We start from the raw sequence: 23,380 nt of genomic DNA on the forward strand, positions 1-23,380 counted from the left end.
AAATTTCTGAGTCTTCCAGTGTAATGTCTTGTGTTATGAACCCAGAAGGAATTGGACTTCTCGTGGGGGAATAATCACGAATAATCACAACACAGAAGCGAACATTTTCTAGGACGTTATTTTAACAACTTCATTTGTTTTCTTGCCAATTCTAAGCATGCTGTATTCTTTATATGGCACATTTATATGTTCTCGTAAAGCCAAAAGTAACGCAAAGGCGTTATTGCGTACCGTTACACATTTTTAGACAGCATATTACCAATAAATGAGAATAATAATGATTACTTGTCATCTTAAAATGTCTTACGTATCAATTGTAGGCATATACTGTACTGTTACGTTGTGTACGGTTTGTTTGATGGAATGTCGTAATCCTTGGTATTAATTAAGAGTAGAGTAAAAAAAAAATGCAGCATGATTAGCATTTAGTGGTATGACACCTAAAAAAAACATATGGAGTTTGAAAAACATAATAAAATCAAACACAAATCAAGAGATACACGTGGAGATGCAATTTTATACCATGTTGCTTGAAGAAATTTCAAGAACTTCAACTCCAACACCAACTTTTCCGACAGAACCTGAAGATACCATTTGCACATGCGCATTGCACAACAGAGGTGCAGAGCTGGAGAGCCTTGGTGCGGCTGAACAACTGCATCTCAAGGCTCTATGAGACTAATTGAGGGGGAAATCCTAAATACGTATGTTATTTTTCCAGTGTAATATGGCTTTGAAAGGAAGAAGCCAATTGCTCCAAAACTATCAAAATAATGGAAAGGCTGCGGGTTTTACTCCAGTCGAAGAACATTTTTTCTTCTGAAATCATCGGATACCTGGCTTGGTCCGACGGAGTCCATTTCAACTGGTAGAGAGCAGAATGGATGATTAACACCCAGAGAAGCGACTCATTGTGTCAACGAGACTGAAAAAGACTTAGGAGAAAAAAAAAAAAAAAAAAGACCTGGCCTAGCATTTTATGACTGAAAGAAGCTGTGAATAATCAGTGGAAAAGACATTTTCACCTCTTCAATTTAGAACCTTTAATTGTTTTTTCCATGAATTCCAACAGTGGGATGCGTTCCCGTTGTGTTGCTTTGTAGGGTTCAGCTGGACAATAACGGGAGAAAAATGGGTGAAGTTCAGGACGTCAGAGACGTGAAGAAGACCTTCGCTGCTCCAGCGATAAAGCCTTTTGAGCACTATGACTTCTCTCGAGCCAAAATCTGTTGCAGCCTCACATGGCTGGTGGCCAAAGCATACGGGACAGGTAGGTGCAGCCCTGCACACACAGATGCAGCATGAGAGCTTTTCTGTATTCATCACCACCTCATCAATTAGACACATGCTGTGAGCATAGCAGATCTTAATAGACCATAACACAATCCAGTCGCTGTCACAGACAAGGCCTGCCTGAATTAACACCATCAGTAGTTTTCCACAGTTGCAGATTTATAAACACTATTGTTTGTTGCTACCGACTATTGGTCACCTTACTGTCATATCCTGTGACAAAAAAAAGTATTAGAAGTATCAGTTAAGAGGCAGGGTAGCTGGAGAGTGAGTATCCTGAGATTTGTGTTCCACTTGTTTCAGATTGTGTGACCTTCAGGGAGCTGCATTCAAGTCCAAATTAGAAGGAGAGGTATCACGTGTGGGACTTAATTCTCAGAGGCATACACAGCACACAAAGCTTGTATTTGTTTGAAGCAAAATATGATGCAATTGAAACAATTACATGTGTAGTCATTAACCATCACGAGACAATAATCAGTTGTACCGTCAGGTATAATAAACTGTTTTACCTGGTGTGCAGTGCGTTTGTGCTTGTTACCGTAGTTACAGTATGCACAGTTCTCTGACAATATACAATATCAACCCTGACCTAAAGCAAAGTCTTCAACAAATAGATTTCTGATATTTCATGCCATTTAATATGAGATTTGTAATAACTGGTTACGGATGCAGGTAATGTAGGGATATTGCCTAGCTAGGCTATATACTGATGAATCCCACCCACATCTCCAAAAATACAGTGGAAACAAAAAAAAAGGCAAGTGATCTGAGACAGATTTTAGCATGCATGTCATGTTGTGGTGATGCGGGTGTTCATCTGAGATGAGTATTTCCCCCAAAACACAATCTCCTCATAAAAAGGAGTGTTTCCCCAGAGGTCAACAGCTGTATCGTTTGACAGTGGGTGGCAAAACAGCACTGCAGTCCTTACTTCAGTCCGCTAGATAAGAGCTGTATTTGTGACCAGACCTTTGAAAGGAAGAACCTAACAGTAGAGTATAAAGTAATGGCTTCTAGGCCTCCCAAAATGATTCTGTTTTAAGTTAATGCAAAAAACACAATTGACAATAAGTGTTGCTTTCGGGGTTTTATTACTGATTCAAACAGACTGAACAGTCATTATTCAGGAATAGCAAGCCTGCTATAATAAATGAAAAATGAAGCTCCTTTCTGTTGGATCATTTGGCCATCTCTTCTTCTTTTCCATCCATTTCTTCAGTAATCATTGAATCTCTGTTGTCGTAGCTATGGTATGGTCATAAACTCTGCTTCCTTTTCAGCTCTGAAACAACCACACAGCTCAGTTCGTTTGAGTGTATTTCTCTTTGCTGCTGTTTTGTAATAGACCAGCAAACATGAGATCCCTTGCAGATCCTCTATGTATTTTCAATCAGGACTGAATGAAATGGGCTGATTCCAAAAATACAGCCTTCCAGAGGGAGCAGGAGGGAAGAGAGTAAGACAGAGTGAGCTGGCTCATGGCTAGATCCCAGCCTACGCTGCTCTGAATATTGCACATGCATCTGGTCTCAATGCAATAATACGGGAAACGCATCAAGAATACATGGTCGTGTGTGTAAAAGATGCGAGCCGCACAGCAGATCATCTGCTGGCATGACTTGTTGAACACTGACATAACTGTTTTAATGTAGTGATCCTGAGCTTAGATAAGGTTCATTGTGACCTTGGCTGAAAGTAATCCTTTCCACATCCTCTGGACTAGACTATTTTGATTTTGCTGGAACCATTTAACTCCGAACATGGGTCACTCTGGTCTTTTGTCAACAACTGAATGAAATAGTGCAGATTTGAAAGAAGGCTGTGCAGACCTACTGGCAGAAGCAAAGCTTTAGATACTATAAAAGATACTTAAGTATTTGAAGGTTGCAGCATAATTACAGTATAAGCTTACGTGTACATACTTATATTATTGTTAGATTCGGAATCTGTGGCTTCCATGTCCACGTTTAGATTTTTTTTTTTTTTATGATCGTCTGTCAAAGCAGGTGATTTGGATTTACTTTAGTGGGAGTGTTCATGTGTTGTGGGATAGGCAGCAACATTTGTGAGCAAAAGAGTCACCGTGGCTCATTCCATGGCATATTTCTGTCTGCTTACACACACATACACACACACACTCATAGCAGTTATCAAAATTGAGATCTGACTCGGTGATAACCTTCATCTCGAGTGTGAAAATGTATTTTAAGGTTTTCACACACAGCATTTCATTTGAGACCACTTAATCGTGGTGTTATTGTTCAGTTGTAGGAAAAGAAGAGCCTCGGTCAGCCTGGCTGTGTGAAGCAAAGTTACTGTTATTAACTTTATTAAAATGCATCCCCCGTTTAGCAAACGTTGCTCATGAACATGCAGGACAAAGGCGATAAAAAAACAAACAAAAGAACAGTTTTCATCACGATGGACTTTCCTGAGGCGATGGACATGCGCAGGCACTCTCTTTGATGAAGCCAACAGCGAGAAGGGTGTTCCCAGGGAGATAAAGCCTGGATGAATCGATCAGTTTTCACTCCTCCTGCAGTTGCTATAGCAACACTGAGGTCTGTGCTCACATCACATATCCACGTCAAGATATTGTCAAACCACGGCGATGGAAAAAGGTGGCACCCTTAAAGGAAAACAGTTCTTAGAATTTGGCAGATTTGGTGTTTAAAAAATTTTTTTCCAAATTTATTTATTACATTTTTTCTTTTTAACCTGCTGTTTCCTTCATGGTATTATGGATTATTCAACTCGTCTAGTTTATGCATTGCGAGAAAAAAATATTGTTGTGCATTGTGCGTGTTTCCCTCATTTCACAATATGTAGCCTACTCCTTTAACCTCTGTTACCTCCTGTCCCGATGGGGCAGGATTTTGTCAGAGGTGATGGTACTATTCTGATTTAGGAATCCAAACATGCTACTGGCTGCCAGCAGGTTGATATCTAAAGTGCAGTAGATCAAACACACGAGTGCCATGTTATTCCTGTTGAGCATGGTAGAGAGAAAGTCATCTCTCCTCTTTGCTACGCAGACAGCATCCCTGCAGACTTGAGGGACCCCTTCTACACAGACCAGTATGAGCAGGAGCACCTGAAGCCTCCCGTGGCCAGCCTCCTGCTCTCGGCAGACCTCTACTGCAGGGCCGGCAGCCTCATCCTGAAGAGCGCCGCTGCCAAGCCGCTGCTGGGTCACGATGCTGTCATCCAAGCACTGGCTCAGCGTGGTCTCTACGTCACTGATCAGGAGAGACTGGTCACTGAGAGGGACCTGCGAAAGAGGCCTTTGCAAATGGTAAGAAACTTTTTTTAAATTATTGTTTTTCTCAGTAATTGAGGGATGATTCGTGCACACAATATTTCCTCATTCGATAATTCCATCCAGCGTGTCTATTAAACTTAAGTAAACCAGGAACATGGGTATAAAAAAGAAAAACAACAGGAAGTCATACTTGTATTCACATATGTTTGTCGCAGACGGTGGCCGTATGTTGCTACAAGCTCTGAGCTCCAATAGTTTAATATGTTGGTCATCAAAGTTTCTCTCTGAAAATGTTTCTGTTGCTTTTATTTGATTTCTTTAAAGAATAAAAAAAACTTGACTAATTCAGCGTATTTATAAATTTAAAGTCAGTGTAATAAACCAATTAGATTGACCTGTAGAGTCAGTATAAATAGGAAGTGGTTCACTTGTTTCCTCGGCAAATAAGTTGAGAGGGATGGAGAGCGCTGTCTCCTAAAGTCCAGAGTTGTCGATTTGAACAGTTTTTATGAAACACCCCAAGAAAAAAGTGCAACAGGCCATCACAACAATGTATATTAGACAAAAAAGCACAACTTATTTACTTCCCAGACAGATTTTCTAATATCCTGGAGATTCAGACTGATAACCAAACAGCCCAGACTTACCTGGAATTCAAGGCCTTTCCTGCCCTTGTCTGTTTTTTGTCCCCACATAAGAGCCTGCATTATCGTTGTCTTTTCAGTGTTGGAAATTATACGACTTAGCATGCCTAGTGAGTGACGATGGGGCATCCTCGTTATTTTGGGGCAGAATCTCAATTGGAGGCTTTATTGCTTCAACGATTAGCAATCTAGACACAATTAGCACACAGTGTGCCTGCAGTCTGTTTGTAGACTCTTGCTGGGCTAATTTCCTTTCTATGCTAATTTACAAGTTATTTAAATTTTGTTGGGGTTTGAATTTCTAAACACTTTATATTGTGAAGACAATCAGTATTTCATTACATTAGCTCCTGTTCTGAGAGGTTTAGAGAGTTTCATCAAGTGTTTCTAATGGGTCCGGATGTTAAATATGCTGCTCATGTGTATTTAGTTGTGATTGGGAGCAGTGCGTGTTGTTTGTTGATTTATGAGTCCGTTCATGGCTTGTTCCTGTATTTGTTGTTATTTTGTTAATTCACATCGAGTACTGGGTCTAAATTAGATGGCCAAATGTTGAAGTTGTTTCATAAGAATCTGGCAAAGCTGAGCTGCTGCTTTATATGGAAAGTAATGCAGTTTCCTTGTTTTATGCAGTGGTGGACAAAGTACTCAACTCCAGTACTTGAGTCAAAGTATTGATACTTATGGTCAAATCTTACTCAACTACAAGTAAAAGTTGCTCGGTCAAAATTTTACTCAAGTTAAAGTACTGAAGTACTGACTTTTAAAAATACTTAAGTATTCAAAAGTACAAAGTACATTTTGTTATATCAGTACATTGCTGTACTGTTTTCTGGGTGCTTTTACAGAACCATGTAACTCTCTGAAACCACCTGATGATGTACTGACTTTTTGTACCACTCTGCTGCAAAAAGGCTGTACCACCTGTAAAAACTTCAGTATTAAAATTAAATAAAAAATAATAAGGACAGTTATTTTCATTAAAAAAATGTATTTAAAACATCCCCACCCAAAAAACAGGAGAGCCTTTTTTTTTCTCCCCACACATTCACTATGGAGCAGAAGTTTACTGTTGAGTCCATTATCGCGAACAAACTACATCTCTGCTTTGATGAATATCTTCAGTTTTCAAAACACTCTCGTAGTCTCGGCAGAAAACAGCCTTGCAGCCGTGCTGCAGTTTTCTGCTGAGACTCCAGATCTTTTTACACCACTCTGGTGTGGCCAATTGCATTTTAGGAAAGAAAAACAGCAACGGCGGATTACAAAGCCTAAAAGGAATGTGTAACGACAAGCTTCCCAGAAATGTTGTGGAGTCGAAAGTACAATAATTGTCTTTGAAATGTAGTGGAGTGAAAGTTTCCAAAAAAAAAAAATACTCAAGTAAAGTACAGATACTCAAAAAATTTACTTAAGTACAGTACTCAAGTAAATGTACTCCGGTACTGTCAACCACTGGTTTCAATGTGATTGCATGAACAGGAATCTTGTTGTCTGATTGGATAGGGGACTGGATACATAGACACGAGGATATTCTAAGTCCATATACCTGATGACGGCCAGGCAGATTGCAAATAAAGCCTCAGTTGCATGATAGCGTGCAGGATCCCTTTTTCTCTGTTGTTGTTTTTCTGTCTCCCTGCAACTCTCTGTTGCTCAAGTGTGCAGATCAAATCTTTTTTCAAAGCTTTGGAGTACATTAGCCTCTAAAAGTGCATTTCTGTTATGTAAAATGTTGCTGTGATTTTAGCAGCGCACTGACGAGTGCACAGTTTTAGTGTCTGTCTGACACTGTATGGATGGATCGATTCTTGTCAGAGATTACGGTTGAATTTGTGTCCCGGGGCTGTAAAAGAGGTTCACACTTTAACCCAGCAAAGTTCTTGACTCAGTGGTGAACAACAGTGTCTGTATCTTTTTCTTTTAATGTGAAAATGAGTTGATAGAAGAGGGTGAAACTGTCTTTTTCCTTCGTCTCCCTCTGCTGCCCAGAGTTGCACCTTTTCTTCTTACATTGTTTTCCCTTTAGTTACTTCTCCTATCCCCTCACAAGTTATCTCTTATTTTCCTCCTTTCTTCCTTCTTGCTCACCTATCCAGTTTTACTGCCTCCTCTCCCTCGTGTACTTCCTCACCCTCTAACATTCTTAATGATCCTGTTTTGCTTTTTTCCGAGATGCTCTCCATATCGTCCTCGTCTTCCTCACACTGAATGCATCTTTTGTTCCAGAACCTGAAGCACACAAGACCTATATGATGCATCTCGCTTTTAGAAATGTTCATCTCAGTCAAGTCAGTATCAGTATTGTTCGCTCTGAGGTCTGGAGTTTACCTGCTGCACATCTGAGCTATAAATTATTAAGACCTGTGTCAAACTCTGACGCGGCTGACAAGGAGGCTGTATATGCTCTGCTCGTGTTGAGGTGTGATGGAGAAGAAAGAAGAGCAGACGCAGTGGAAAAATGACTACGGGAGGATGGTTTGCTATTTTGATATGTTTTAGAAAAAACCTAAAGAGGAGAAGGTCACTAGTTCTTGATCTGTAGTTGCCTGTAGTTGAAGCCATATTTTCTGTAGTTGCCTGTAAAACAGGAACAGACTGAGCACCTAGCTGCAGTGGAAATGTAAGCTGCTCCTCATTAAATACTGCTTCCTGATATTTTAGATAAGCATCCTTTTCAACTTAGCAGTTGGTGTAAGAAACCAGAATTTTCTGAATCAGCAACTTTAGATTATGTTCAAGGCAGCCTGAGTGGGCCGGTCAGCAGAAGAGTGAGATGCTGATGATGTCTGATGCTGGTGTCACAACTCTGCACGCTGACATTTTCTATTCTCCGCTTAGTCTTATATTTCTGCGCCCCGCTATCTTTCCACCACTATTATGTGCTGTTTTATTTCTCTCTTGTGCCATGTGACGGATTTCTGCATGTGAAAATGCAGAATCCAAGTCGCAGCTTGCACCCACTCAGCCGCCTACGCACATTCTGTATCGCAGGCTCACTCTTCCACCTAAAGTGCTCACAGAGAACGAGGAGAGATGTGGAGGTGGGCCGACGTTCTGAAAATATTATTCTAGCATGATACATTAGAGCCCGTGGGAAGCACCAATGTGACATCAATAATTGCAAATGGATATTAACAAAAACCTTTATCTGCGAAGTTTGCAATCAGCAGACAGCAACTTCAGATTGTTGCTGGGCATCTTTTCACCAGTAGCAAAACATAAATTTGCATTTGACATTATAACCAATAATGGACATATCCCTGTCCAAAGTCAGTTTGTTACCATGGGGAAATTGCTTCAGATGTAATGAGTGACATCAAATCAGAAAAAGCCAAAGAATCTGGATGTAGAATGAAAATAAGATCTGTGTTTTTGTACATTTATACGAAGCATCACATCTGATGCGTGTGTAGATTAGCAGTAAGGTTAATTCAACCTGAAGCAATTCAACGTACAAACAAGAAACTGTGGTTGACATTTATTATATAACTTGTCACCACAGTCAGATCACAGTATGATCAGTAGGCTTGTAGGGTGATAGTGAACTGTCTTGCTCGAGGGTAACTGCAGTAATATTCATCATCAGTAATCACTGCTCATACTGACCCTGCCAAGTCTTGGCGAATTAGCCCCACAAAGATGCAGTGTGTGTTAATTTGGAGAAGATGAAGCAAATTGATGCAAATTGATCAAAGTCTTTTCCTACTCGTAAGGTAAATGGCTTTTAAATAGCATCATTCCAGTCATATGAACGACATACAAGTAACTTTACAGTACAAGCCACATTCAGACATATCATCAAGCAGCACATGCAGCATTATTCTCTATCACACATACATTCACACACAGATGCTGCATCGGGGGGAAAGGGAGGGTTCTCTATCTTGCTCAAATATACTGACACATGGACAGAAGGAGCTGAGGATCGAGCATCCCACAAAGAAGTGGATGACCCACTCAAACTGATCAGCCACAGCTTCAGTGTAAATGGTAAGGCAGTAAGTCCCACATCTTCCTAAGAAATAGGAGCAGGGTTTCAGGCAGTGTTATTTTGCATTCTAATCAGTTATCCTAAATCAAATATGTGTGAATAAAAAAAATAAAAAAATTGGAGATGTTTTTGGTATAAGTACACTAATGAAATAAGTACGACTCTTGTTATAAGTGTAATTTACTATTAAGTTTATCATGTGATGAGATTCCTAACCTTGGCAGGATAGTTATGAGGAGGTGGGAAACGTGTTCCAGAAAAATCTCGAAAGTTGGTACTTAATGTGTTGAGAATCATTTTTATGTGAAGCTGCTGAACCATGGATGCCATCACTTTATTATTTGATAAAGCAGCTGTAAATGGGTCATGTTGCTGTTTTTCATGTATATGAATCAGATGCTGATGCTTCTATGCTGTGGATGTTGATAATAAGACCTCGTGTGGTTTATTATTAGCTACATGTGGGCTGCCTCTGCGGCTGATTTTAGATGCGCTATAAAGCAGACATGTTGCTGCTTTATGTGGGGAATCATTCTAAATTTTACTTTAATTGTGCTCCCAAACTATGTTTTATACATATATATATATATAATTATTTATTTGCCATGTTTAGATCAAGGCTGTTGATATTTATGCGGCACATCTGTTATACTTTCTCAATACAATAACACACACAGTGTCCTGACAGGAAATCATATGTTAATTAGTTCCTAGTTATTTCCTAGTTGTATTTTTTTAGTGGTGTGAAAAACAAAAAATATGGCTTTGGCTGAAGCCATATTTTCTAATGAAAATAAACATTTTCCGATTGTGATTTTCTATTGTTGACATTTATTAGACAAGGCCTATTTGCAAAAATGATTGCGTGTCATCTGGAGAAATGAAGAAAACAAACGTGATCCGGTTAATTGCTGCAGATAAATTACAGCGCAGGACCAGCACACTGGCTTTCAGACTAAATTAAAAACAAATGCTTGCTCAGAGTATAATTTATCTATTTATTAGAGCCCACTTTAATCCCAGTCACATCTCACTCTTAACACCGTGTGTCCCAAATATTATTTTTACAATGTAACAGATTGATTCATTAACTAATGGTATAAACGGAGTACTTTTCCTCCATTATTCCCCATCTCTTTTGCTGCTTCCATCATAACCCGTACGGGGAGGCGCTTCGTTCCCATGGTTACACTCCAGTAGGCAGGGTGTTGTGTTTTTGTGTGATGGTGGGTGCAAGAGTGGGGCAGCTTGTGCCAGCACTGTGAGTTTGTATGTGCAGTATAAATGTGCAGATATATGTGTGGAGTGCGGTGGTGTACTAGTAGTGTGCACCACCCTGCTCTGAGAATGCTGAAACATTGGATTCATAAAAGCAGGCGAGTGGCGTTTCTAAGTCACTGCGTTTCATGTGTAGAAGCACCTCCTTTCTCACACATTCACATGCAGAAGAAGAGAAAGCTGATGCGAGTGCCAGGCAGAAGGCTCAATACTCAAAACATCAAGCCTCATGGTTTTATGAACAAAGACGAGCTGAAGCAGCAGGATGGACGGGGAAGCCTGTCCAAGCACTGTCTGTTCTCGTCAGCCTCAGCAAAGTCACAGCCAGTATGTTGTGTCCAATGCCTCCCAGGCAGTACAGTATGGGTGGATGAGCAGTGGGCACACTATGTGTTGCCATGTGATGGCCTGAGAGCTGCATCGCTCTGTACTGATGACTTTCACGGTCATGCGTTGATCTTTTTGATTTCTTTATATAATATGTGCATTACAATATCAGTGTTACATGCTTTATCTTCCTTTTTATCATAGCAGCACGTTAAGCTGTTTTTTCTGTGTTTTTCTAAAAAGCTCATTAGATTTTAAAGCAGGGTTATTTTTCACTAATGAGCTCTCAGTCTGCAGGTTCTGCAGGCTATGGATTACAGCATGGAAATGCACAGGTAATAAATTCTTTTTTCACATACTTTGTTCATGCACACATCAACAACTGTCATTTTTCCATAAAGACATCACGAACATATAGTTTAAAAAGTGATTCATTCCCACAATAAGGAGAATTGTTGCAGCTAGAATGGAAACACATGATCTGTGTTTAACACCTGGTGAAATCAGGTAATACTTAGCAGATAATCTGCAGTCTCTCCTGAGAGAGATTGTGCTATTTTGCCTCAAAGAGGACCCCCTTCACAAAACCACTTTTTTATGACTTTACTTATTCACGCTGACCCAACAGAGGTGGCGAAGCAGCATCCCAGTGTGTCATTTTTAAAGAGCATGCTCAGAGTCAGAGGTGTTTGTTGCAGAAAGTTCCATAGAGCCGGCTCTCCCTCACACACAGACGCTGCAACTTTGTCCGCTCCATCACTCTACCTCACAAACGATATGGCGAAATGCAGTGTTCTCAGATTTAACAACCGGTGTGAAAAGAGCCCCTGACACAAAAAGAAATGTGACTTAGATAATGCTGAACTCTCAAATAAGCAAGACTTAAGTGTTTTATCTGATTTTGCTCTTGGAAAAATTCCATTCGAGGTCACATACAAAGCAAGTTAGAATTATATCTTCTCATACTAAAACTAAAACACCTATTTAGATTTTTCTTTTAATTTTTCTGTGTTCAAAATGTTGTTTTCACTACTCAGACTTTATTTTTTTACATCCCAGAGGGCTTTTGAAAGATGATGTTATGACGTAGAGTGCAGACATCTTACCAGTGTCTGTCAGCACTGGCTTGTAGCCACGATCCGGTCCACAGATACTGCTCTTAGGTTTCCTTTGAGGTTTCTATATAATTGCTAGGTTAGTTTTGGAGCATATGGAGGGAGAAGGTATGCTGCTTAAAAGCTTCATACCCACAAGTGATGCCAGACCTCACAGTTGGCATTTTAAACATCCAAAAATGTGCATGTTTGAAATTGTGTGTGACTTTTTTTTTTTTTTCTGCTTTGAGTCTGGCAGACTATTAAAGAAGTCCTGTCATCAATCTATATGAAAAGCAAAAGTAGTGCTTTAAAAAGAAACTGCTAATGATAGTGGAGAAATGCTCCAAATTCAAACTGGAGCTCTGTGATATTCAAATAGCTTGTGTAAAATGCACCTTTACCTGATTAGTTGGTGGATTTACAGGGAAACCTTATGATCTGGTTTTCTGCTTCTGTCTTTGTCTTTTTGTCTTTGTATATATGTAAATGTATAGTTTAGTGTCACATTTCCAGTTACTGTAGTTTAGTTAGTTCTTAAACTTTGCTGTATTTTAAGCTCTCTCCCTTTTCATAAAAAAAACATATATGTGTATATATATAAAACCTCTCGCACACATTACGGATTTTTACCTTTGCAGTACTTTTTAGACCTCCGGAGAAGACCAGAGAGAGGCACAGCTGAGTGATTTTCCATGTCCAGCTGAGTTGGCGTGAAGTTACCTGAAGCTAGATGGATTCAATTTTTAGTCACCTGCCTCCGTATTTAGCCTTAACAGGAGAGCTGGAATGCTGAAAGCTGACGGCAGTTCAATATTACATCAACCTTCGAGTTACTGTTAAATTACTGTGTGTATGCGTGCAGTTCCCCAGTTGTGTATGTGAGAGAGGCCGCAGATTGGCGACTTCTTAAAATGTTCTGCTCCCACTTTGTATCATGGAAGTTTTATATTATAAATAATCAATGAAGCCTTGAGGTCTAATTAAAAACAGGCCCAGGCTGATCAGTAGTCATGTATTGCAGACCTGTAAGCTTTCCATGTAAGGCGCAGGAAGACCTTCCTGTAGTCATTACCTCAATCCCGAACCCGTTCTGCAGTAAAATAAAGTCTCTGTGTTGGAGCTAACGAATTAGCAGAGACCTTTCATTTAGCATCTCCTTAGTAGGGGTTAGGATGAATGTATTATTCATCTTGTGATCACCATGGTAAGGTCCCTACAAACGGCTTAGAGCTCTGACAAAGGAGATTTTTTTCTGACACATTACTGTGACGGAAATTATGTTACAGATGGTCCTTTGCAGGTCTCTGTGATTCATATTTGTAATTCTCTTATGTGATAAGTTAAGCTTGTACGGAGGATTTCCATCATTGCTTTTTTAAGGACGAGGGGAGCTTACCTATTTCCCCAGAGAGCCAGCACTTTAACAGTACAATGAAAACAGCATATTGACTGTGAAGCAGCGTCGTCATACCTCCTGAGAAATCTGTACAAGTTGTATGGACCCAAACAGCTTAGATGAAAAAGAAAAAATATGAATACACTTTACAAATTGTGAGTAAGATTACGAGGTATCATTGTCAATACGGATTTTATAGTCAGCGTATGGAAAAATGGATGAATCGTAGGAGAAGCAACCTTTAAATCCAATTATTTTGAGGTTAAATGATTAAATCTCAGTTTTTAATCTCAAGATATCAATCAAATAGAATCAGTTAGCGCCTTTAACCCTTCTTACAGCCACGTAGAAACCCCCGTGCGAGGCATCTGATCACTGAATGCCCCAGTGGAGCTGATGTTGACCACTGAGCTTTTGCTGGCCAGCTCCAAGTTATAGATGTGTGCCGCTGGAGGAAGATGACACAGAGCAATGTTGAAGGAAAGCACATGTGTGCAGCAAACCTAAAGGGTAGGTACCATGACACAACAGAGGAAACAGCTTTGTGGCAAATGTCAGGTAGATCTGTTGTAATAAGAAAAGCTATCTCTTTGTTAATCTATTGAAGTCTTTTTCATGTGTTCCTATCTTTTTGGTGCTGTTTTGTTGTAATAGCACAGAGGCTTTATTATTGGGTCTGTTGACCTTTTTTGAAAAATTAGTCAGCAACTCAAGTGCACACCCCAAAATGAGGTAACCATACAGCGATTGGATTTTAAGTAACAAATCTGCCCTATACTTCAGCAACAATTTTTATTGTCTTTGTAGTGGATCATCCTCTGTCTCAAATGCTATCATCCCTTTACTTACATTTTTAAAGGGATGTTGTTTTGTTAACAGTTAATAAAACCAAATGTTTTGCTCTTAAGGTATGCATGCAAAAATAGTTTGTCTAAACCACAGCTAATTGTTGATTTCCTTACATACTGAAAAGAAGTTGTGGTCACTTTATAACGAATGCTTGACTGTAGTATCAGAAGCACCTTAATATGAGCACTTGGTCCTACACTAACATCTTCTTCCCACATATTACCATGTTGAAATTCAATATGATTAGGGACTGTGGGTCTTTGGTTTAGTAAACAAGATTAATTATCCTTGTTTCTCCTTGTTTATTGTGTTTCATCAGACCACAGCAGAAACAAATCAATATCCTCAAATTACACAGGAGAAGAGAGAAGAGAAGAGAGTATTTCTAGTGTTAATGCCGGTCCCTCGGCCCCTTTTTAAGATTGGGTTTATAATTGTGTTCTAAAAAGACAGATTTGTGACTATTGCCTGCAAAAGGATTTTTGCAGAAGATTTGTGTGTATGCGTGTTCATTTGGTTTGGTGTGGGATTATGTTGTTCAGTGTTTGGACAGGCTAAATAAAGGCCAGTTGGAAACAAGTTGGCAGTGTATCATTAAATGGGGTTGCTTTGCTGCCTGGAAGCCAAATTAGAGATCGTGGAACTCAAATGTTAGACTAATGCGATTTCATACCGGAAATTCATTTCAGCACTCCAAATGCAATCAGATTTGCCAACTTATTAAATATAATTTTGTCACGCTGTACTTTAGGGAAAAAGTCAATCATATAATATTGTGTGTATTATCTATTGTGACTTTTGTTTGACCTGTAGTAGCTGTTCTTTGTGAGGATAATACCTTTTTATTAAAAAAAAAGAAAAGAAAGTTTAAAAAAAAAAATCAGCCTAACTTTCTAACTTTCATTTTCTCTATTCAGTAGTTACACACGTGTTTCAAAAGCTAGTTTCAAAAGTTCAATGATGCTTTATTAATTCCAAAATGGAAATGTATTTTTTAATAATTGATAGCGTTGACACTTTTATCATACATTAGTGTCACTTCTCAGGGGTTATTTTTCGCTGTAGCTAAGAGAAAATCTGCTTTAAAGATGGAACGCCCTCTGTGTCACTGCAAACAACTGCAATGAGCTAACTAGTGATTACTGCCCGTGTTCCTAAAGATAGAAATCAGGCAACAAGAACTGATGTTGAGAAAAAGGATATTTTTCACTCAACATTATACTGACAAAATCAGAACTTAAAATCCTCGAAAACACAGTTTTATTAATGTTGCGAACTGGAGAATGTGCATATTGTATTGCAGAAGTGATTATCGCACCTTTTCTTGCACAATTCCTTTAGGAGAAAGATGTCATGATCTTGCACAATAGTTCCTTCTGAAATAGAGCCAACATCTTCCAGCATGTAGCCAATTTAATACATTAAAAACTCTGATTGTCTTGAGATGATGATGAATGATTTGCTTTAGCAGTTTACTCAGATAGAGGTAAGCTAGTCAAAAACACACTTGATCATAGTATGATGGATGGTGAGGTATAATAACTTACAACAATAATAAATAGTGGAGCAGCGTATGACATGACATGATTCAGTGATTCATCGAAGTCTACCAATTGCTGTGAGCTAACTGGGTCTTGTAACAAGGGGTGGATTCACTTGTTTCTAGGGCAACAGCCACAAGGGAGAATCCATCCGAAGACTGTTGGATGTATTGTACAGAAGAGGATTTAGATTCCTGGTCCAATCCAGTAAATCACTGCAATTTCAATGCCTTACCCTCCACTGAGCGACAAGTCTCTTTCGTGTGATATCTGCTAATAAAGTAATTGTTTCCCACTAAGAATGTAACATTTTACTTTTACAAGTTTCCGTTCCAGACCAGAGTGAAATATGTTTGTGGAGAGCTGTGTTCCTGTTTTAGTCTGAAAGTGACATGTTCGGATATCAGACCTTTTTTTTTTTTTCTGCGGACAGTCACATACTTTTCTCAGTGACATATCCATGTCTTACTCTTGGTCTCAGTGGATGTGACAGGTCTCTGTCTGCAGTGTTTTTATGTAATTTCATCATCTTGACCCTGCAAGTGTCTCTTTAGTCTGACATCTCAATCTGTTTCTGGGATTAGAATGCTGTCATGGTTCAAAGTGGGCACATCTCTCTCTGATGTGTGTCTGATGAAGTAGGCTCAGATGAAACTGAATGTAGCCCTTTTCCATTGCACAAGCTTTCATCATTGAGCTTGTGATCTTTGTGAATCAAATATGTTGTATTTACTGCTAAGTGACAAGGAATTACATCATCGGCCTGAGATACCTATTCATTTTACCCTCTAACCTTTGTTTGCACTGTTTTTTTTTCTTTCAGAGCGCCCACCTGGCAATGATTGACACTCTGATGATGGCGTACACGGTGGAGACCGTTACTGTGGAGAAAGTGATGGCCTGCATTTGTCAGTATTCATCATCGCCCTGCAAGCCTGAGGTGGAAAAGCCGTATGACACAGAGGATGCAGTGACCACCTGGATTAACAAGGTTTGTAATCGTGTGTTTCATGGTTTGCATGTCGTTGTGTTTCAGTTAATGACCTAAATGCCATGAAATCTGTTCAGAACACTTGTTTTGCATGCTTGATCCCTGCTGTAAGTTCAAAAAACAGATTTCTCATTATGAATTCAGTGCTGACAGAAAGCTTTTCGAGCCTTTCATATTTTTTCCTCATTATTAAGACTCATCTTAATAAACACTTTTTGGAGTGTGTTGGTGGTTTGGTAAAATTGTGCTTGAAAACATTTCAGGGGGCATTTCAACATTCAGAAAGAAAGACAACACCAAGCCACAAGGTTGAAAGCATTGTTTGTAGACCTGTAAGACCGGATTGTGTCAAAGGAACAGGCACTCATCTGGGGATGAGAAGTTTGGACCTGCCAACATGCTGCCTCGATCTGGCTGCTCAGCCAAACAAGACAAAGAGCCTCGGTCAGACAGGAAACCAATAAGCCAATGGTCACTATGAATTACATTTAGAGTTTATTTGGGGACGTGAGAGAACAATATTGTAGAGTGGCCGGACAGAAGCTGTTTCCTCACTAAAAGGCTAATGACGGCCCGCTGGGAATTTGATCAAAAAGCACTTGAATCTCTAAATCAAAATCCTCTGATCTGATTAAACAAACAGTTCTACAGCGTGTGGTTACTATTTTTCAGCAAATGTGGCTGGATATCATTTGAACCTGCTCGCCCTGTGTAATCAGATTTTTTTTTTAATTGAAACACGTTACTTGCTCGGCCTGCATGCACAGATGGCATTGGCTCCTCCATACAGTACAACAGAATCCAGTCTGTTTACATTCTTCTTTGAGCACTGGGCTGCTGCCAGCTTTGAGCTTTACTCACTCGGAGAGAACAGACAAAAGCTAAGAGGGGGTGTGGTGGTGATGTCCCACTGGCCAGGCATATGGCTCTCTGCATTTTGTTTCCAAAATGCTTAGTTTTGACAACCTTTTTTTACTCTATCAATTCAATCCCACTCATCTGCACATCACCGTGATTTAACTCGGATTTATTTGAATCTAGAAAAAGGAAGAATCCATAAGATACGGCTGTAATGTCGGCACAAATTGTGGTTCTTTGTCCTGGCTGCAGGGCCCATCTACTGCTGCTTTCAACTTTTTGATTATGAAATGAAAGCTACTCTTTGGAGAAGAGCCGTATCAGTCAAATAAGGCTCCTGAGACTGGATTGAGATTTGGTCGTTGATTCTGCTTGTGGCCGAGGTCACTGAAATCTTGTTTGTCGTCTTCCTCTCAGGTAAATGAGTATCTTAAAGATATTGTGGCTCAGGAGCAGAAGAAGAAGGAAATCCAGAGTGCTGAGCCAGCTGGCAGTCCTCGGGTCAGTGTTTTCCTTTTCCTCTACTCTCCCTGCTGTGGCATTTCACATTCCACACACACTGTAAACATTTCAGGTTTGATGGACTGTTTCAGGCAAGCTAAGGTAAATCTTGGCTCCGTGCCATGGATTTACCAAAACATTTGCCTTTTCACTCACACTGCTTTGTCCTAAACGTCTGTGTCACTTTTATATCCAGGACAAGCTTCCTCGACAGAACGTAAGCCGTTCAAACTCAAGAACCTTCGAAGAATATTTCTCTCACTTGTTGCCAAGCTTTATATTGAGCTCAATGTGCAACTGATTCATTAAAAAAGAGAGGGGAAGCCAGGAAACAGCTTTAAAATCATAACAAGTTTATCCACCTTAATCATTTGACTTACTTCATTTGTACCTTCATTAAAGAGCCAGTGCTTTCCAGTCTAATTAGCCAAGCAGCCTTTTATTTAGAAGGGAGCCTTATTCAGGGTTCAGCTCACAGTCCAGACCTAATGTGTAACTGACTGTAGAATCAACAGTAATGGCTAATGCCATTCGGCATGTGATGTGGCCTGTGTGTTAGTGTGTGTATTATGCATTTGATTAACCGGAGTGATCTCTGTCTGCATTGTGCAGTTTGGCTCTGTATTTGTCATAAATCAATCTCTGATCCACTGAATAATGTATTCACTCACTGGTGGAAATGGATTAGATGACAGAAATCCACATTGAATTCAAACAACTTGTAAATCTCTGGACGGAATCTTTGTTGGCTCTTATAAGCTCGTGTGCATTCACAGACAAACGCACACAAATACACACAGGGCTGTCGAGTGCTTGGATAAAATTGGAGGTGTGTTGTGTGATTTGGATATTTCATTCATAATATGAGATGATACAGATGTCAGTGTGTCATTTTACTGTTTTACACTGTCATACCAGTAAATATGCACAAATGTGGACTGCATAATGTATATTCCATCCACAATAGTATGATATGGATTTAAGAATATCTGCGTATCGTATTGCTTGTATTGTTAAGCGACATGTTCACATTCCAGGCTAATTTAATGCCTGGCCGTGTTTTCATACGTTTTTCGTAATTACTAATCATGTAATGCCGATTTACTGCTCAGGAAAAGCTCACACAAACCGTCTTTTTCTGAAAAAGAATCAGTTTGAGAAAATATCTAGGGATTTGTGGACTTGTGGCACGGTGGTAGAAGCTGCTCCTGTCTTAGTGAATCTCATTTACGCAGATGTCGTGGTCCTTTATGTCGTCTTTATTGAGGAAATTAATTTTCCAGTGACGAAAAACTGATTATGTTTTGCAACCAAAGTATCTTGTATGTATTTGCTGTCTTTATTACTTCATTGTTTGTTAACCGTCAAGCTTTATTTATTTATACAAAAATGGCATCACAACGGCTTCATATTAACTCAACAGAGCAGATTGAGAGGAGGAGAGGGGGGAGGAGATGGATGATGTCACTCATGTACTCCCCTCCATGTTCATCCTTCATGCTTTGCTTCTTCACCTCACCTCCATATCCTTCATTATGCCCCACCAGCAATTTTCAGGAATGGATTAAAGTGACCTTTCTGTGGTTTTTGAAATTACACAGTGACTTTCTTTTCGGAGTTGTATTGACCCATGAATGTCATGAAGACCCTCAATGCTTGTTCTGAAGCAAAGGAAAATGTTTGTTCCCATCCAACAGCAACAGTTTGCCCTCTCCTCACACATTGATGTATTTTTCCTCAGGGAAAATAAATGAACTCCTCTCCTCTTCCTCTTTTCATCTCTACCAAGTGAGGCAACGCACTATGACACAGTCATTACAATCAGTGATGCTTCTTTGTAGAGATATCCAAAGAGTTAAGTTTTCTAACTCGTTTCTAACTAACAAAGCACTTTGAAGTGCCTTGTGTGCGAAATTGTGCTCTACAAATAAATTTGCCTTGCTTTGTCTTGCCTTCTATGATGAAAAAAAAAGAAGACAGCTCTTACTTATGTGTTTTGACCTGCAGAAATGTAAAACTGCACTGTGCGTGTTTCCCATGCTCGTCCCAGGGCTGCACAGACAGTCAGTGTTTGACTCTGATCCGACCAGTCAGTTTGCAGACTCAGCACAGCATGCTTCAACTGTCCCACACAAACACACAGCAAGGTACACGCCCAGACACTTTTAAAAGTAAAGTAGTCTCAAAAAACAGTTAGCGCAGCATGTTTTTTTCATACTTATTGGACATGGAAAAAGACTTTATGATACTGAGTGGCAAAAGAGGACACTATTGCAATCTAGGCACCCTGTCACTGACTGTCTCATCTGTGGAGCTATGTCTGCTCATTATTCCACTTGTCTGGCCCCTAAGCTAGAGGTAGCCCTTCAACAAAACGTCCACTTGAACCTCCAGGCAGCTCACATGCTGGTTTCTATGTCCTTATCATGACTGTGTCTTTTGCTTATGGCAGATGTTGTTCCCATTTAAACTCACTAGAGGCAAAGTCAGTCAGTGGACACTGCAGCTGAACACTTTGAGATGTGCTGTATGTATCAGTCTGCTTGCAGATGTTGATGGTCTTTTTTTGTTTGTTCCGTTTCTGTTTCCTTTCCTTTTCTTTTTTATATGGCTTAAAGTCATTTTCAGTGGGAATAAATTGAACCATCTGAGGAAGTAATAATGAAATGCTGGACCATCTGAAAAACATTTTTCAATTTGTTTCTTAGCTCAAGGTCTTGCTATCTCGTACACAACAATATGTTACATAATAACAACTACTTGTGTTGGAAGGCAGTTTTAATATCTTTTTTGTTTGTTTTTTTATGTGCCTTTGTTAGGCTACAACTGTAAAGCCTCTGTATGTAAATGAAACGTGTGAACATCTACTATAGAACAGCAATCATGACTATAAATTGAACTAAACTGCTTGTTCTGTCTAATTGTCCTTTGCTTCTGCAAATTTCTTTGGATTTCTTTGAATGCCAAAATGGCAATTCTTATATTCTCAGTTAAAACAATCAATCTGGAAAAGATGAAAGATTTGTTGAGGATTAGCCCTGGAGAGAGTTATATCATATGATAGAAATGTGTGAAAAAAGAACAAACTGAAACAACTAAAACTGCACTAACATTGAAAAAATTATCCCTGCTGGTTTTTTTCTATCACTAGCACCCTCATCTCTCCTTTTCTCATCCCTTCATCCCTCTCTCCTTCTGTCTGTGCTGTTTGACTGCAGTGTGAGTCACGCAGGCAGCCTCTTGTCTGTCAGACTCTACAGAGACACTGCTGAGCACCATGGCGTTGTTCTCCTAGGACATCGTTATGGTACTCGCCAGGTGATGGTACTGAGTGCTTTTAAGAGAACTTTTATTTGAACCTACTGCATTATTTGTGGGGGTAAGGGTGGATGGAGGATAAGAGGAGGGAACTGGAAAGGCAGCGTCAGGACAAGGAAGGGAGGACTAATCGTTTTCGGTTTGAAAAGCTGAGCTGCAGCTCAGTCGGGGAAGTCTGCATGAGAGGATGAACTTTGCAGCAAAAGGCAGAGTCGCAGGATAATTGAAGTTGGTTAGGTGGGATGTGTGCATGCATTGTATGAAGTGTGTGTGTGCTCTGCTGTAAGGAGATTATGCATCTCCCAAAGGGATTCGATTGCTGGTCCAATTCTACGACCTTGTTTAGTCCACAATCTTGAATTGTTATTTTAGCAGCAGACAGTTTTCTCGACTTTATTTTCAAACTGGGACACTAGGACGTGTAGTTGGGTAGCGGTGATGTTGTAAGGAAACTTTCAAACAAGCAAAGGCAGCAAAGGTTCAGGTTGACCCCTTAACATGATTAAGTTGACCTGTCAGTCTGCTGCGACTTTGCACCGAGGAGTGCAGCTTTATTGCCTCTCGGTCTGAAGAGGTGACGTGAGGGCAGAGGAGGTCTCTGTCAACAAACACGCCTCGATATCCACTGAATTTTATTCCGCTGCAGCGTTTTTTATAGGTCAAGCATCTCAGTATTTGATTTTCAGGGAATGAATTACTTTATTTACTGACACATAAATCATCCATTGAAATTCCACAGCACATGTCATAGATAAATGTGATTAAGAGACGGATTGGCTAACATATTTTCTCAAATGTATGACACAGCGGTGACGGAAGCTCATTCACTTAGAAAATAGTAAATAACATGTAAACTAACCCACCGGTGCATCAAAACAGGATCATGCAAACAGGATGAGACCTGTGTGTGTACTGTGTGCCGAAGTAGTCCTGAACTTTATTGGGAAATTGGAAATGTAGTACATTCGATGAAATGCACAAACTCGCTTATGAAAAAATCGTGGATCATCTCTTCATTCCCTGTAAACTCATCGATTTACACTCTTTTTATTACATGACTAACAATCCACGGATTCAGACAGCACGTCACACGTTTCCAAAGACCGTCTGGCAAATAGATAAAACTGATTAACTAATAAATTGTTGATTAGATTACACAGGTGTGTTCCGCTAATGGCATCGGATTCTGCCGGAAACTCAAATCATGGTCCAGAGAGCTGATCACATGGTCCTGATCACATGAGGAACATCCAAAACAGGCACTGTCTGTCTTTTTTTTTCCCTCCTTTTTATATGTTTTTTCAAAGTTTTGTTACAGAGCGACTGTATTTTCTCACTATTCACGGCTTACCTTTGAAGTTAAGGACTTGCCAGACACTTTGAGTGGCGTGTACATTTTGGGTCTTTGATGTCTCTAGGTTAAGTGAGAATTAGCTGTTAACTGAGGCAAGCCTGTTCTGCTCAGCTTACATTGTCAATGGATGGCTGACAGTTCGTGCCGTAGAAATGTTATTGGATTAGTTTTCTCTTCTGACAGTGCTTCAATAACGTGACAGTGATTTAGTTGATTCATCATTGAGTGTTTTTCTTTCAGGACACACACTCACACACATATATATATATATATATATATATATATATACATACATATGTGTGTGTGTGTGTAATATGTATGTATATGTGTATTAGGGCAATTTGTTGGAAGGATATTTAACACTTACTTTGATAATCCCCAAAGCTTTCTGCCAGCTGCTCAAATATGTGAAAGTTCAAGTTATGCAAGAACAAAAGAAACACAACACGAGAATATAAGAAGTCGCTGGTGTCCAGCATTCAGGGCCTAACTGTAAATGTGGCAAAGTAAGAATTCTCTTGGTATATGTGTGGACGTACCACCACAGCTAACAGCTCAGTCTGTGGGCTGAAGATACTCCATATTGAGTAATTATTAAGTTAATAGTAAGCTAATTTGTTTGCCTCAAAGCTGTCAAGGACCTCCTTTTGAATTTTTGTACGTCCACTGCAAGA

General features: G+C 39.7%; 1 protein-coding gene across 4 annotated transcripts in view; it reads left to right on the plus strand.

The window, feature by feature from the left end:
* The first annotated feature begins 618 nt into the window (after positions 1-618).
* camsap2a (calmodulin regulated spectrin-associated protein family, member 2a) overlaps positions 619-23,380 on the plus strand; it is a 41,820-nt gene continuing 19,058 nt past the window's right edge. For all 4 annotated transcript variants that reach the window (XM_075485574.1, XM_075485575.1, XM_075485576.1 and 1 more), the window contains exons 1-4: positions 619-1,270; positions 4,332-4,591; positions 16,508-16,675; positions 17,951-18,034. In XM_075485574.1, the coding sequence (XP_075341689.1) occupies positions 1,132-1,270; positions 4,332-4,591; positions 16,508-16,675; positions 17,951-18,034 (651 nt within the window). In that variant the 5' untranslated portion in view covers positions 619-1,131. The remainder of the gene's footprint in view (positions 1,271-4,331; positions 4,592-16,507; positions 16,676-17,950; positions 18,035-23,380) is intronic.

Source organism: Odontesthes bonariensis, chromosome 15, assembly GCF_027942865.1.
Source record: "Odontesthes bonariensis isolate fOdoBon6 chromosome 15, fOdoBon6.hap1, whole genome shotgun sequence".
Taxonomy (NCBI): domain Eukaryota; kingdom Metazoa; phylum Chordata; class Actinopteri; order Atheriniformes; family Atherinopsidae; genus Odontesthes; species Odontesthes bonariensis.